General features: G+C 39.9%; 3 protein-coding genes across 4 annotated transcripts; 1 reads left to right on the top strand and 2 right to left on the bottom strand.

Moving 5' to 3' along the window:
* Window positions 1-2,173: 2,173 nt before the first annotated feature.
* odf3l2a (outer dense fiber of sperm tails 3-like 2a) lies at window positions 2,174-4,671 on the top strand. Its single transcript, XM_040042699.1, has 5 exons — window positions 2,174-2,617; window positions 2,984-3,094; window positions 3,247-3,363; window positions 3,525-3,666; window positions 4,297-4,671. Exons 1-5 carry the CDS (start codon window positions 2,569-2,571, stop codon window positions 4,640-4,642), a joined length of 765 nt encoding a protein of 254 aa, XP_039898633.1. The 5' UTR covers window positions 2,174-2,568; the 3' UTR covers window positions 4,643-4,671.
* On the bottom strand, window positions 4,652-7,546 carry ebi3 (Epstein-Barr virus induced 3). The gene is made up of 6 exons (XM_040042698.1): window positions 7,249-7,546; window positions 6,942-7,056; window positions 6,729-6,798; window positions 5,982-6,099; window positions 5,695-5,858; window positions 4,652-5,078 (listed from the first exon to the last, which is right to left on the bottom strand). The coding sequence occupies exons 1-6, from the start codon at window positions 7,352-7,354 to the stop codon at window positions 4,923-4,925; spliced, it is 729 nt and encodes a 242-aa protein (XP_039898632.1). The 5' UTR covers window positions 7,355-7,546; the 3' UTR covers window positions 4,652-4,922.
* A 178-nt stretch (window positions 7,547-7,724) lies between these two features.
* Window positions 7,725-13,924, bottom strand: rabgap1l2 (RAB GTPase activating protein 1-like 2). 2 transcript variants are annotated; one of them, XM_040042696.1, is made up of 8 exons: window positions 12,295-13,924; window positions 11,369-11,449; window positions 11,104-11,214; window positions 10,741-10,845; window positions 10,559-10,642; window positions 10,406-10,477; window positions 9,913-10,179; window positions 7,727-8,308 (listed from the first exon to the last, which is right to left on the bottom strand). In XM_040042696.1, exons 1-8 carry the CDS (start codon window positions 12,403-12,405, stop codon window positions 8,078-8,080), a joined length of 1,062 nt encoding a protein of 353 aa, XP_039898630.1. In that variant the 5' UTR covers window positions 12,406-13,924; the 3' UTR covers window positions 7,727-8,077. The 2 variants fall into 2 exon arrangements, with proteins under 2 accessions (XP_039898631.1, XP_039898630.1); XM_040042697.1 differs by lacking the exon at window positions 11,369-11,449 and having other exon boundaries at window positions 7,725-8,308.
* Between the last annotated feature and the right edge of the window lie 1,846 nt (window positions 13,925-15,770).

Below are 15,770 nucleotides of genomic sequence, written 5' to 3'. Positions count from 1 at the left end.
AATCGCACCAAAAAAATCCGCGAAAGGTAAACCGCGTTATAGCGAGGGACCACTGTACATGTATAAAAAGATTACAAATAAAGGGACATTGATTACTGAAAGACAAATAAAAACTCTGTAATTACAGTACACAATATATACAATCCAGTACCTAACTTAAATTAGTAAACTTGGCCTGGGTGTAGAAACACTTCATGCAGATGCCTTCAGTTCTTCACATATTAAACATGTGCATCAACCACGCTGGGCTGTAAACGCCAAGTGTTCAAGAATGATGATGAAGTATGTCGAGCAGCACAAAAGAAAGGCACCTTAAATGAGTCCGAATTACTAGGTGTACAAAATAAAAATGTTCACAAGCAGAAACAGGTGTGGCGTACATGGAGCATGGCAGTCAATGATTGAGAGTAAAAACAAAAAGTGCTATGCATGTAGTGGACCTGTCTCTTACTACATCTTATTGTTTTTCCTTTGAGTCTTGGCTGTATAATCTACAAATAGCACATGTGAAAGAGTGCAGAGCAAGCAATAACAAGCTTATGTCTCCATCGAATCAATGAATCCATGTTAGAGCTCGACAGCGAGTAACATCTTTGATCCCTGCTTGTTACATGGTGTCAGTGTTTATCTGGGAAACTTGAGACGCTGGTTGTGTTTTCTGTCATGCTGTGAGTTCATCTTCCTCTGACAAGCAGTATCTTGTTACTGTGCCTGTGAGCAGTCAGTCAGCAGTGCTTAATATTTAACTATGGAGTTCTTCTTGGTCATGGCTCTGCTCTCAAGCCTTTAGTTACCTCTGCATCCAGTGTCCAGGGTCCTGAATGTCAGCAATGGGGAGCTCTATATGTGTATGCCAGATGCTAAATCCTACTCCGAACTTCTGCCACAGCTGACTCTTTTCAGATGGTGTCTAGGTGCTAATTCAGTAGCCACAGTGGCCCGCAGTGATATGGGAATTGTGCCTGTAAATCCATTGTTCTCATGTGCACTGACACAACCTTTTATAAGTTCAATATAAATATTAATATATTGATGTGCTGTGGTTCTCCTTGCACAGTACTGAGGACCAAATACTGGACACAAGGCAAGACTTTTTGGGATCCAAATCATCAGGCAAATTCAAAGGGCATGAGCAAGCGAGCACAACAGACAGGACACATGTAGGCACAATCTGCCATGATGGAGGGGCTGACAAACACCAAGGAAGGGAACAAAAGCAAGAAAATAAAATCAGGACGCATGAGAATGTGATTTATCAAAGTAAGACAGGAACCAGATTAAGAGATAAGCTGAAACAAGAAGCCACTCATGCAGTGACACTTTAAGTCTTAATGCCATTGTTTTTGTTTGTGCTTTTTGGGCAAAAAATCCTGTGATCGACTGACAGCCTGTTCAGGGCACTGTAACAGCTGGGATGGGCTCCATGCTTCATGGATGAATAGATGAAAAAACACAAAGACAGATAAACACAGAAGGACAATGGCACTAATGCTCAAGACATATGGACACAAGCCAGGGAAACTTTAGGGAAATTAGAAAAAAAGAATATTAGAAACACCCGAATTAATCACAAAATCAAAACAGGAACCGAAAACTCAACAAATGCAACACTAGAACCTGGGACGATGACAGAAATCTTATGTCTTGGAAGAAATACTGTAATTTATTTAAATAAAACTGTTAGTTTAAAGTGCATAAATAATCGGGGAAATGGACTTTAAGGACAAAAACAGCAGCAGAAAACGGGAATTAGAAAAGGTCCTCTAACCTTTTGCTGATAAAAACTCCTAATTCGTTGTGAAATTTATTGTACTAATAAAAATTACATCAAGAAATCTGAATGATCTGAATCTGAACAATGTTTTTGGTCAGTCCCACATTTTTTTGCTGTTAAATATATACGTAAATACTGCAGAGGGCCTGTAAGGCTTTTCAAATAAAATTGTGTCCACCCGTCAATAAGAAGAACCCCCTGTTTAAAGGTGCAGACATGAAATTTGCAAGCATTTGTACTCACATGAATATCCTTACAAGTTCAATAAAGAACTTAGTGTTTAATGTTCAGATATCAATATGCTGCAGAGGAATGTTCAAGGTCCTTCCACTTTAATAGCATGTCCACTGAGATGCTGTTACTTGAGCATACATACATGAGTGAAGACAAATACTGCAGTACAGTAACCAAATACTTTGGAATAGTGTTACAAATTAACTACATTACACGTTACCAACATGATCATTATACATCACTTCAAGATCGTGTTTCAGCAGAGCACTTCACATTTAGATTTACATGCTAAACAATTATTTGAGCTCTTTAAGTGTCTATTTGGTAGAAACTATTTGTCCTGAGGAACCTTGGAGAAAAAAAGGTTGACAACAAGTTTGTGCAGATCAGGGCCTCAGTCAAGATAGGATTTCTTTACCTCATGATAATGAATAATTCAGCCTGCGAGACTTACCTGGACAGAGCCACACAAGAAAAGGAGTAAGAAAAGGATGTGTCTGAAGTAACAGTGGACTCAAAAAAGAAAAGCCGAGGAGAGGGAAGAAAGTGGTCGGTAGACTATGGAGGAGGCGGAGAAGAAACGGCCGATTATCTCTGCTCGAGAAAGAGGTCAGTTTGAGAAATGTGTATGCCTGCACTGTGTGGTTATGTATGTGTGTGTGTGTGTTTGCATCCACATGGACTGTATTATAGCTGAACTGTTTTTGCTATGAAATCTTGCACAGCATTATACAGTCGTTGCTCCACACTTGTTTGAGATTTCTACTTTGTTTAGAATCCATTCCCCAAAAAGCAGAGGAAGTAGGTTAAAATGCATAACCATAGAAAATAAGTCAAAGAGCTCCATATGGAAATCATCAGAGACGATGCAGCCGGAGCCAAAGAGCGGTGGGTGTGCTATACTGCTGCTTGGAGTGCAATCTGTTGCATCATTTTCACCACCATCCTCCTCCTCCTCCACCTACTCATTGTCAGGCCCAGGCCCTGGACGCTACAGCCTGCCCCCTACAGTTGGATACATCAACCATGATTTCACCAAGCCCAGAAGTGCAGCATATACCTTCCACAGTCGTATGAGCAGTGCCAGTAAGTTGTCAATTACTTATGTATGTTCTGGTAAACTTGCCCTCAGTGGACCAATCGTTGACTAAGGAGTGCTACAAAGAAGTACTTAATGCTAAGCTGGAGCAGTTAAAGTAAAGGAATAGCACTTTGATGGTTTTTGGCCTTGTTTGCAGTGGTCTCTGTGGACTCCAGCCCAGGACCGAGGTACCACGTTGGATCAAAGGTCACGCGGTTTGGCAGCATGGAAACGCCATCTTACTCTATTTTGGGCAGAGGAGGGCGCACAGGAAGTAAAGGTAAAAAAGAAGGAAAAACCATTCAACCTGTGTGATTGATGTCAGATATTTGGACAAGCATTAGTCATCCATCCATTTATCAGTCCATCCACACATTCATCCATCTTCCCCCTAAAATAAAGGAATAATTTCAAACTAGTTTCCTTTCATGTTAGGTGACCTATTCCAGACTCCCGGGCCCGGAGCCTACAGTCCAGAGAAGGCTCCGCCCCTCAATGGCCACCGCAGACCTCCATCACACATCATTGGAGCTCGAACCAGATACCGCTCTGTGGATGCTGTACCCTCACCTAACAGGTAAAAGCGAGGAGGAGAGGTAGATTAGAGGTCAATGAAAGTGGTGTGACATCACCCTTTGGCTTGTGGATCCCTTTGCTTAAGCCTTCTAGTATCCATAAACGCTGTTCAAGTTAGCGTTTAGTGTTAATCTAGGATTTAATTCATCTAAAATTGTGCCCAGATTTCTTGAGCATTCTTGAGTATTAAAACCTGCAGCCACTGTTACTAGGCTCTAACTATATTTGTTTCTGCTCTAAAGTTCGACAGTACAAGACGGAAGATTGCCTCTAATACGGAATAAGGGTTAAGTGGCTATTTGAGGAACCTCAACTTTTTAAGCACTTCTGCTTTGAATATCATTCCCAGCCTCAGAGGTTGTTGCTTAATAGCGTCTGATTGAGCTCCTTTGTTTCCTAAATTTAGAGGGGGTAGCCTGCTATATCCACCCCAGCCATTTCCTACTAAGTCCACAGTCTTTGATAAATATGGTTTCCTTTGTTTTTTAGGAAAGAAGAATGGGCTTGGGAGTAGGTGCCCAAGACAGCATGAGGAATTTAGAAATCAAACAGAGAATAACTCCAGATTTACCATCTTACATCACACTCAGTGCTCCTGTTAACCTTTATATTGTTTTCATCAATCTTCCAGTTACAGTCTTCCTAATCTTCTGGGACATCATATTCCTCACAAACCCTCCAGTGCCAGCTACAGTTTCTCAGCCCGGAGGAAGGTCGGCGCTCCCTCTGAAGATCTCGCCACAACTCCCGGACCAGGAAAATACAACAGCACCAACCCGGACATTTACCGTCATCGCCATCCGTCCTTCACCATGCAGGGGAGGACTAAAAGGCCCAATTATTCCTCTGCTATTCCTGGCCCTGGCACCTACAGCCCGGAGAGATTTCATTTGCACCTTCCAAGACCACCATCCTTCACTCTGGGCATCAGACACTCTGAGTTTGTCACCCCACTTGTGGTAAATGTGACTGACTGACAATGAGGGTTTGCTTCAGACACCTTGTTTTTATTCTTTTTGACTTGACAAACCAACACTGTTACAAAATAACAATAATACAAAAAATACTGACTTAAACTGGAAATGTAAACTGTGCGCATGATATCCATTTACAATACTCTTTAATAAATAAAACAAAATATAAATAGTTTGTGTTTGCATTTTTCGTGCAGTTAAAATAACAGAAAATGAAATTGTTTACTTCAGTGCAAGCTTAACAGGAAATGGGTAAACAAAAAAAGGAAGTCAGTGGAACTTCCTACAGTCTTTTTCTTGGTATTGTGATCTTCACGGGCATACTCCAGTCACTGCATTTGCCCAGACCAAGCAGCTCCCTAGCACACACTTGGAACAGGTATGGCCTCCCTGGGGTCAGGGCCTTCAGTTCAACCGTGGTGTTCTCATAAGGACCCAGCTGGAGGAGAAAATATAGGATACATATGTAAAAACACACATAGTTAACACCAGGAGGCTACAAGTCAGCCCAGTGGGAAAAGATACTGGTTACTTTAAGTCACATATTAAAATAGAAGTAAAGGACTTATATAAATAGTTGATGAATCATAAACCGTTTCATGAAAGTGGATGGAAGAGTTTAGTAATAATGCAAATGTGTTTGCCATCATTAGTCATACTTTCATATCAGTTACAGCATGTGCTGATGCACTTTTTTTTTTAAAATTTCAGTAAATCATGACCAACATCTTAAAAACAGTTTATGAGAAAATATTTTCACACAATTTTGAACACTTGAAGTCAAGTTAATGAGTGTTGTAATATTTAAAAGGAAACAGAAAAGCTACTGATGATTAAATGATTACATTAAAAACTGGATCCTGTAGACGATGGGAACTCTTTTAGGAAAACAACAAGTACAAAAAAAAGTAATTCGAGGTTGCTTCAAAAAAGTTTGGGTAATTTTGAACTTGCACATGTGATATCCGTGTAAGCGTTAAGTGTGACGTGCTGCTTACAAAACTTGTGGTTGCAACACTTTTATGCAAATATGGTGTGATGAAAATCATACTTACATTAACAGACCTTCGGATCCCCTTGTTTTCCCACTGGTAGATAATCTGGTATTTTAGGGGGAATATTGCCAAGTTGGTCCAAGTAGGTGGAGGAGACCACTCAACCAACAACTTTCTGTTGTTAGTAGGGGAAACCCGGACATCAACGGGAGGATCTGGTTTCACTGAACACATAGAACAGATTTTTTTTTAAATTGTTTTTTTGTTTGTTTGTTTAGATAAAAACGGGAATTGGGTTATGAAGCTAAGTGAAGTTTGACCACATTCTGTGTAATTTCATTTCTCACCTATATCTTCCAGCATGAAGCTTGTTAGATGGGAGCTGCTTCTCCCAGAATGAACTGCTGTGATGTTGATGATGTAGTCAGTAAGAAGCTTCAGGTTGGGCAGCTGGCAGATCCAGAACTGAAAAAAAAGAGAAAAAAAAACAGAAAAAGAGAGAGACGATGAAAGAAAACTTTGGGGAATTCACAAAATGACGAGCACTTGAGATGATCAGAATTAGTAATCAACCACAGATCACAAATTACTGAGACCCTGGTTTCCTCAGACTCACAAGATAAACTTGAAATGATTCCAAAAAAGAAAAGAAAAGAAAAGAAAAGAAAAGAAAAGAAAAGAAAAGAAATGGGATTTTCCAAAACTCAGCCTGTCCCGTCAGGTTTGTGGATCATTCCAGTACAGTATGTATATGTATGTATGTGTGTGTGTGTGTGTGTGTGTGTGTGTGTGTGTGTGTGTGTGTGTGTGTGTGTGTGTGTGTACATATGTATATATATATAGTACAACTTATCTAAATGAGTTAAATTTTGTTGCATGAATTCTGGAAACCACCTCTTCTCCTTTCTCTTGGCTGTTCGCAAACCTAAGGGTTAACGTCACCCCATGACTGAAAATTCCCTCCACACTATGCATGATGCATGATTTCAGTCTCAGGATCCAGGGATTTTTGCTCATAACAGACAAGAATATATCCAAAACTTCCTAGATGCACAGCCAATATCAGATGATCTCTTAAGGTTATAAACTGCTACCTTTTCAGAGGATGAAGAGCCGGGTGGAAGGAGATGGCATTCCTTGGTGCTTGCCTGATTATGTCTCTCACTGGTAAACACAAACATTTACACATAAACACATTTAAGAAAAAAAAAAAGGCTATTTAATGACACTTGTTAAGTAGAGTGCATTTTACTAAAAAGGGGTCAGTGGTTTGGGTCAGCACCCACTAAAACTATTCACAGACTTACCTGTATGTAGCAATGTAATGCGTGGTAGGGAAGTGGGGTGGTTTAGGCCAGGTGCACAGCGTCGCATTCGGATAGCTCGAACACCAGCAGTGCACCTTGGGAGCGGAGAGGGGATCTGGCAGGGAAAAACTGGATTTAGTCACTGAGTGCAAAACATAAACACTGACAGAAATACAGAATAAAGAAAAATACAAAATTTAATATCTGTATCGGTATCACTTTGAGAATAATATTATAACATAACATGAAAGAAAGAAAGAATAAGTGGAAGTGGGAAACATGTAGTCAAGCACAGACTAGCACTCACTCTGTGATGTTCCAGCTCCTCTCAGCAGGTCCAGTGCTTGACTTTCAACAATGCTAATTAGTAGAATCACAGTGACATAGCCACCACCAAACACTGCAGCCCTCATTGCTTCAAAGGAGGGATTATTCGCCAAGAGCAGTTTTTCAAAGTAGTTTTAGAAATGTTACAGTCAACTCCCAACCCCGGGCCCAAGTTAAATACTACTCTCTTCTGTTATTCCCTTGTCCTTTGCCCTTTTCCTTGCAGATCGACACCTGTCTTTGTGTCAAAGTACAGCAATAACAAGTTGCTTCACAGTCTCGCCTCCCCTGTGTATTTGAGCGCCTCGCAGCTGATCGCGGTATAAAAGCCAAAGAGGTCATTGCGAAAGAGGAAGAGAAGTCACAGCACAGGAAATTCCTTATAAGAACTGAACAGTTATGAATTACTGCATGCTGATTAAGGTTTCCTTACGTCATGAAAGAGAATTTTTTTTGAAGTGGTTACTTCTTTAATGGTGCATTTATGGCACAAACGAAAATACTGGTCTCCAGGAGACTCACACAGATTTACAAATATGCAAAGAAACTTATCAGTAAAGACAAAATCAGCAAAGCCAAGAAAGTCCCTACTTCATATCAACTGTCAGTGCTCTCTGGTACTCTCCTCAGCTCATGGTGTCTTGACTGCCATCTAGTGCACAAATTAGGAATCAGCAGGTACAGGTTTAAATCATTCTGTATATACAGTCTTTGGTTATCACTCAGGCAATAAAGTCATACTTCAGCAGAGGTATAACCCCCCTCTAGTGTCCAGTTTTATGTCATCTGCGCATTCACAGTCCAAGCTCTCAGACATTTTCTCGATTGACTCTGTGAGGCCACGATAGCTTCTTGGGGCTCCATCCAGAGAGGGAGGCACTGTGGACGTTCCAACCCATTGTGTGAGTCCCGGCTTTGTGTATGTTAAGACTGTGAAGCCCCTCGCTGGAGGTCCGCAGCGAGGTGAAGGCCTTGCTGATCCAGCTGTTCTTTGCTTCCTGCAGATCACTGGTCAGGATTCCCTTCTGGTGCTCCAGCTCCTGCATGAGGATACGCAGATGTATGACTGCAAATACTGCATTGTGCAATTAATTTTACTATGTTTTTACTAAATATGCACTTATGTTTTTTTTTTATTTACATTATCAAAATACTTTTAATAGTTTTAAATAACCAATGCCAATTCATATGATTATTGGCAAATTAACACTCAAGTTTTTAATATATTATGGGTCAGAGTTATACCTGAATTTAACTGTAACGATTAGTTTTAAATAATTCACTAACTGGACACCATTATGAATTACTTCAACCCTGTAAATCCTGAACCATGAAACAATTGTCAGAAAATTTAATTTTTTTGGAACTGCAGTGTTACCGAACCTTCTGACCAAAGTTTGTACATGCGAGTTTGAATTTGCATCATATTTGCTACATTAAGCTTTTTTTTTTGCACAATTTAGTTACATTTTTCAGGAAAAAAAGTTGCACAGATGATTTAGAACTCTCAAAAGCTCACAAAAACACACGTATTAAATATGGTAGAATTATGATAAGGTATTGTGGAAGTAATGCAATTTATTTATATGCCTATTTTAAGCATGCCAGATATGTAATTAGAGTACTTTAATACTTAAAAGTAATAAAGTAATAAGTAATGAATCTTGAACTATTCTTCAGGATTATCCCATTATGTTATTTCTGTGTTATTTATGAAGCAAATGACTTCAAAAATGATCCGGGGTAATTCCTGTCAGCTTTTGAAGTCTCTGTTTTCTGCTACTTCTTCCTGAAAATGTTCCTTTGTAACTTTCAGTTTCCAGTGTTGTCAAACCTGTTTTACTGGAACAGCGACAATATCTCAGAACCTGGTCCTGTTGTCTGTCTTCAGGGGCTTATGGCTAGTAAAAATATCATATCAGCTTTATTAGAGGTCAGGTGTCAACATATTCCCTATAAAAAGCCAAATTTAATGCAGCACTAGAGTAGCAGAGCTCACAGTCATGCTAATGACCACTTTAAAATAAAATAATCTTTTTTTTTTTTATTGAATGCCACTGATCTCTCTCCACCCTATGCTCAAAAAACCAGTTGAGGTCGTTTGAGCAGCTAATCAGGATGCCTTCTGGGCACTTTCCCATCAGGTTTTCCGGCCACGTCTATCCATCTATCCAGGGAGACACCCCAGAACATGGTGGAAGGATTATGAATCTCATCATATTTGTAACTGGCTCAGTATCCCCAAGCAGGAAATGGGAAAAAAGAAAAACCCTATTTAGCCTGCTAGCACTTCACCCAAATTCTGGATAAGCGGAAGAAAATAAATGGATGGACAGCTGGATGGGTGGCAACCAATATTTATCCAGATCTTCCTTGATATTTCTTAACTGTGACCAAGAAGCAAACTGAGAGAGATATTTTATAGTGTAAACTACTACTAACCCATGTTATGACAAAAACATTTCTTTGCTGCATTTTGTTGCCATTTATTGGCTGACATATATCCAGATATCCTCTTATCTGCAAAACACTGATAATTTGTGCATGTTTTGGTTACATGCTTGTAGATATTTGTGAAGGTCAGAGATTTAATCAAGATATGTATCTATGAATGGTCCAGTCTGGTCTGATTCACTGGTCTTACCTGGATTTTGCACGTGGCCTCCACCATCTGGAGTTTGGTCTGGACCAGCTCCTTTTCCAATTCCCCAATCTGAGCCCTGAGGAGCTCCTTTTCCTGCTCCCTCCTCCTCTGCTCCTCCAGCATGGGATCTTCATCCTTCTCCTCCACGCCCTGTTCAGTCACTTTCTGATCTTCCGTCTGCGCAGCCGTTTCTGAGTCCCGACCTATATCGGACGTTTCATCTGAATTCACGATGTGTTGACAGTGGGAGCAAGCTTTTATTGCACTCTGTGATGTGAAAAAAAAAAAGTGTAGCAAAAATTAAATGATACAGATTTTTTTCTCTCAAACGTGACATATGTAATAGATAATCGGAGTAACTGATGAGTTAATAGAAAGGTTGAAAGAATTTTATACAACAACAGGATTTGAGATGAAGCACGGCGGAGGCAAGAGGTGAGATAAAAGAAGAAGAGATGACAGCAAAGCTCCAAAGGAAGAGTGCTACCCTCACCTTAAGTGAATCCATCTCCTCTCTGTGGGCGGCTTGCTGGCTTTCAAGGCGGTTTGTCAGCTGAGAACAGATCTGAGCCAAAGATCACGACTTTAACATAATTAAGCAAAACATCAGCAGAAGAAATGTAGTGATTTTAGAAACTCTCTGTACCTGTTTGTAGTCTGCAATGATACCAGACGACCTTTTGAGTTTCTGCTCGGCCTTTTCTATTTCTCTCCGAAACACTTCCTTCAGCTATAATGAAAGATAACATTCCTTCGCTCAGTTATGCCTGCAGTTAAATATCAAAATCTCTAATGATTATGAGGAAGCATGAATAACTTAAATCTCACCATGGCAGCTTCCTCCTCTTTCCCTCTTTTCTCCTCTTCTGTGATCTGCAGTTGCTGTCTAGTTTCCATAAGGTCTTTGGTTAGTTCATCCACTCTGTCCTCCGCCTGCAAAGAGACAATCGCAGCAGTCAGCTCAGGATATTACGCTTTCATCGTGAATGAAACTTTTATATCGATGTTGCATATAACTGCAGGGCCATGCACAATACCAGAAGTTAATAATAATACAATAAGAAAAAATCACTGTGCTATTCTAATGAAATGTAAAATGAACGCCAAATATATTATTCTATTACGGTTACACTTTATTCATTTCCTGTGGGGTTTCGCTACCCTTTTGAAAAGGGCAGTAATTAATTGTACCTTGTCTAGAGTGTTCCTCAGGGCCACCTTGCTGGTGATCAATTTGTGGGCCAGATTGTCATTTTCCTGCTCCAGACGAAGGCTGGCCTGCTGAAGCTGACGGTTTTCCTTCTGCAAACCACAAAAACAATCTATCAAAGTCTCAGCATTTTTAAAAAAAAGACATTTTAGATAAAGAATAAGAAAATAACTTGAACCTGATCCTAGCACTTATCACAGCAAAAGAAGAATGTTAGGATTGACTTTAGAGACAAAGATCCCCCACCACATATTTGTCCAAAGTGTCTTCCTCGTCATCCATTATTTGAAGCCGGCACTCCTTCAGTTTAGCTTTCTTTGTTGGTACCTAATGGCAGAGAGTCAAAATGCACTAAATATAACAACGCAGAAAAACTGTCATATTTGAGTGAGCTGAAGAAAGCTATCTCCTCCACACAGATATTGTGCCGGATGAGGGATGAGCATGACAAATCAAGAACGAGCCCAAGAAAGAGATCCAGAAGGAGATAGCACCAAGATAAGATAAAATAAGCACATGGGGAAATGATCAAATTAGAATGCCTGAGGGAATAATAGTAGAGGGAAGTCTGAAATGGCAATTTCCATATCTCAGATATCTAAAATGAACAACCAGAAATCATTCCCTTTTTTTTCTGAAGTTAAAATCCATCCATAAAACATCCAAAGGAATGTTTTATGTGTTGTGATTGTACTTGCAGCTACCGTTTAGCCAGTTGCTCGTGTAATAGATGTAGAAATATTGTAAAGATCAAACCCAAACAGGCCCGTAGAGGCAAGCTAAGAGCAGCACTACACCCATTTAATGCTTTGCTCCTAATCAACATTCGAATAAGGATAATCTGCAACTTGAAATGACTGTGTGAGTGCTACAATCTACTGACATAATCATTTATATTAATAGGTTGTTAATATGCATTAACAAGTAAGAAGAATTTTGTTGCTGTAGAGTATAAAAGTAGTGCCTTGTTGGATAGATCAGCCAAATGTGTAATATTTCTTCTAAAATGTAGACATCTAAAAATTGAAATACACACAGGCAGTACAAATCTGCTTAAGGACAGTACTTGAGTAAATGTAGACTCGTGTTCTACTACTTCACTGCTGAATTATGAAGAAAAATAGCTCAGCTGTTGTCACTAAGTGCACAAACTGAAAGAAAAAGAAACTTACTGTGAATTTAGGTCCCGTTTCAGACTCTAGACAGGCAAAAATCTCCTCCTCGCTCATCTGCTCGATTGCATGGGCATCGTAAGCATTGACCATGGACACCTCTTCCATCATCTTGTCCAAATATGCAGCTACGAGAGCTGCCTCCGCTCAATCAGATGTAAACAGTCAGAGCTTTTGCACGTCGAGGCTCCAATTTTAAACAGACCCACGAGAAGTAATGGGGATCCCGTCAGGCCCGAAGGACAATCTGTCTCTTAAGTGAATTAAAGAAGCGGGTTCATAGCGATGCAGTCACCTTCTTTTTCCTTGCAGTGATGATGGTTGCAAGTCCAGTATTTGAGCATAAACAGGAAATATCAGGTTAAAGTCCAAGTCATCCGAGGATAAGGAAAGTCTGTTTATAGTCCAAAGGTGAGCAACAGAATAATACGCCAAAGGTAAAATGTAGCTCTGCTTAAATCCTTGTTAGAAGTCAGTCAGAACTGCCTACTGTTTCAGGAAAAACAGTGTTACAGGTATTCGGGCGGTAACAGGTTCAACAGGGTTTACAACCAACCTGAGAGGGAGTGTGACAACAAGACAACCTTACACACACCCACAGCAGAGCTCTGCTTTCTTAGCAACTCATGTGTCAATGCTCTCTCTCACACGCACGTATACATATATAGAAGAACAAAAAAAGAAACACGTGTTGTTGGAGCTGAACTTTTCAAACAAGCTAGTTCACTCTAATTTATCTGGTGAAAATAAGCTCACGCTATAAATTTTTTTTCCTCTCACACTTTAGGCTTTCAAACCTCTTTAAAAATTCACTCCAGTCATCTTTTCTTCTACTTTTTCTCCCCCTTTACACTTTTCTTTGCCAGGTAGAGGTGCTGTGTGAAGCTGCCAGACCCTGCTTATGTATTTAAAGAGTAAATGATGTCGTATTTGCGATCTGTCATCCGCAGGTGTTGGCGTGACAGAGACCTGTCGCTCTATTATTGTCATGGGTGAAGCAGCCTGACAGGGTATGAAACGGGTCGAGCAGGTAAAGCACTCAAATACCAAAGAATAACAAAGATGATTCTGCGTTCGACGCCCTCTTTTTCCCCACGGTCTCGGTGTCACTTTCATGTAATGATGCATGGTTTCTCTTAATTCCTAACTTGCATTATAAACCTCTCAGTTTTTATCTTCTCTTTCTTGATGACAGACCGGTTTCTTTTTTAAAGTTTCACTTCCCTTTCTTTAAACTTCAGTGTTTCACTACCTTTCTTTATCTGAATTTTGTAATTTTTATTTGTTTCCCCTTTGTGGCTTTAAAGAAAAAAAACAAAAACAATTCCCGCTCTAATGTACGTCTGTGGTTTTCTGTTTTTTTCTCTTCTGTGACCAGAAACTGATTTCAACATCTTGTATCTACTGTCTGAGTCACCATGTGGAAAAGACAGACCAACAAACCATGTAAATATACGCCAATATCTACTGCATATGTTTAGTTACGTTTTTTTTGTTTCCCCCTCTGTGGCTTTTTTTCAATCAGCATTTCCTGCTCTAATGTACACTACCAGTAAACTTGGACTTTCTGTTTTTTCTTCATTTTCATGACTATTTATATTGTAGATTCTCACTGAAGACATCAAAACTATGAATGAACACATATGGAATTATGCAGTACACAAAACAGTGTGAAATAACTCAAAACATTTTGTATATTTTAGATTCTTCAAAGTAGCCACCCTTTGCTTTGATTACTGCTTTGCACACTCTTGGCCTTCTCTCGATGAGCTTCATCGGGTAGTCACCTGAAATGGTTTTCCAACAGTGTTGAAGAGTTCCCAGAGATGCTGAGCACTTGTTGGCCCTTTTGCCATCTCATCTCAAACCACCTTGATTGGGTTTAGGTCAGGTGACTGTGGAGGCCAGGCAATCTGGCGCAGCACTCCATCACTCTCCTTCTTGGTCAAATAGCCCTTACACAGCCCGTAGGGGTCACTGTCCTGTTGAAAAATAAAAGATGGTCCAACTAAACACAAACCGGATGGGATGGCAGGATTTTGCGGTAGTCATGCTGGTTCAGTGTGCCATCAGTTTTGAATAAATGCCCAACAGTGTCACCAGCAAAGCTCCTCCACACCATCACACCTCCTCACGGTGGGAACCATGCATGTAGAGACCATTCGTTCACCTTTTCTGCGTCGCAAAAAGACACAGCAGGTGGAACCAAAGAGCTCAAATTTGGACTCATCAGAACAAAGCTTGGATTTCCGCTGGTGTAATGTCCATTCCTTACGTTTCTTGGCCCAAACAAATTTCTTCTGCTTGTTGCTTTTCCTTAGTCATGTTTTCTTAGCAGCTATTTGACCATAAAGGCCTGATTTGCACAGTCAGAGCCAGTTTCATCGTAGTGCTTAATGGATTTTGCGACTTTCAAAGTTTCCAGACTGACCTTCAGTTCTTAAAGTAATGGTGGATTATCGTTTCTCTTTACGTAGCTGATTGGTTCTTGCCTTAATATGAATTCTAACAGTTGTCAAATAAGCCTGTCAGCTGTGTACCAACCTGATTCCTGCACAACATGGTCCCAACCCCATTTAAAGGCAAGAAATGCCACAAACAAACCCTGACAAAGCACACCTGTGAAGTGAAAACCATTGCAGCTGACTACATCATGAAGCTCATTGAGAGAAGGCCAAGAGTGTGCAAAGCAGTAATCAAGGCAAAGGGTGGCTACTTTGAAGAATCTAAAATGTAAAACATATTTTGAGTTATTTCACTTTTTTTTGTTTACTACATGATTTCATATGTGTTCATTCATAGTTTTGATGCCTTCAGTCAGAATCTACAATATAAATAGTCATGAAAATAAAGAAAAACCATAAAATGAGAAGCTGTGTCCAGACTCTTGACGTGTACGTCTGTGGTTTTCTTTTCTTTTGTTTTTTTCTTCTTCTATGAACAGAAACCGATTTCATAATCCTGTGTATCTACTGTCTGAGTCACTGTGTGAAAAAGACAGACCATAAGAATATGCAGATATCTACATATTTATTCCTCCTGAAAAAAAAGGAACATTATGTGAAACATTGTGGATTTTCCTCAGGTCATAGCAGAATGTGTGTGTTTTTTAATACAGAAACAGTAACCTGAAAATGAAAGTTAAGTTCAGACACAACCGTTGTGTTCTTTATGGTGCAACAAACCTGTGAGCACAAACACTGAGCCACTGTCATCAGACTAAGGGGATATTTGTTGGGTAGGTGGCAGTGAACGCCAGTGTTCAGTGAACATCTAAACTGACAAAGACATTTAAAAATAAAAATAAAGCAGTTTACATACAATACTGTGCAAAAGTCTTAAGTCAGCACTCCATTATCTGGATTTAGCTTCTAAGGAGGCAGACTTGTTGGTATTTTTAAACCAGTTTTGAGCAATAGTCCACTCCCTGCGCCAGATCATTTTCAGAGGAATGTTTTTTAACACTGACCTATGAA

This window comes from Simochromis diagramma, unplaced genomic scaffold (assembly GCF_900408965.1).
Source record: "Simochromis diagramma unplaced genomic scaffold, fSimDia1.1 OVJJ01000304.1, whole genome shotgun sequence".
Lineage (NCBI taxonomy): Eukaryota > Metazoa > Chordata > Actinopteri > Cichliformes > Cichlidae > Simochromis > Simochromis diagramma.
The sequence above is the reverse complement of the archived record's forward strand: the minus strand, read 5'-3'. Positions and strand labels throughout refer to the sequence as shown.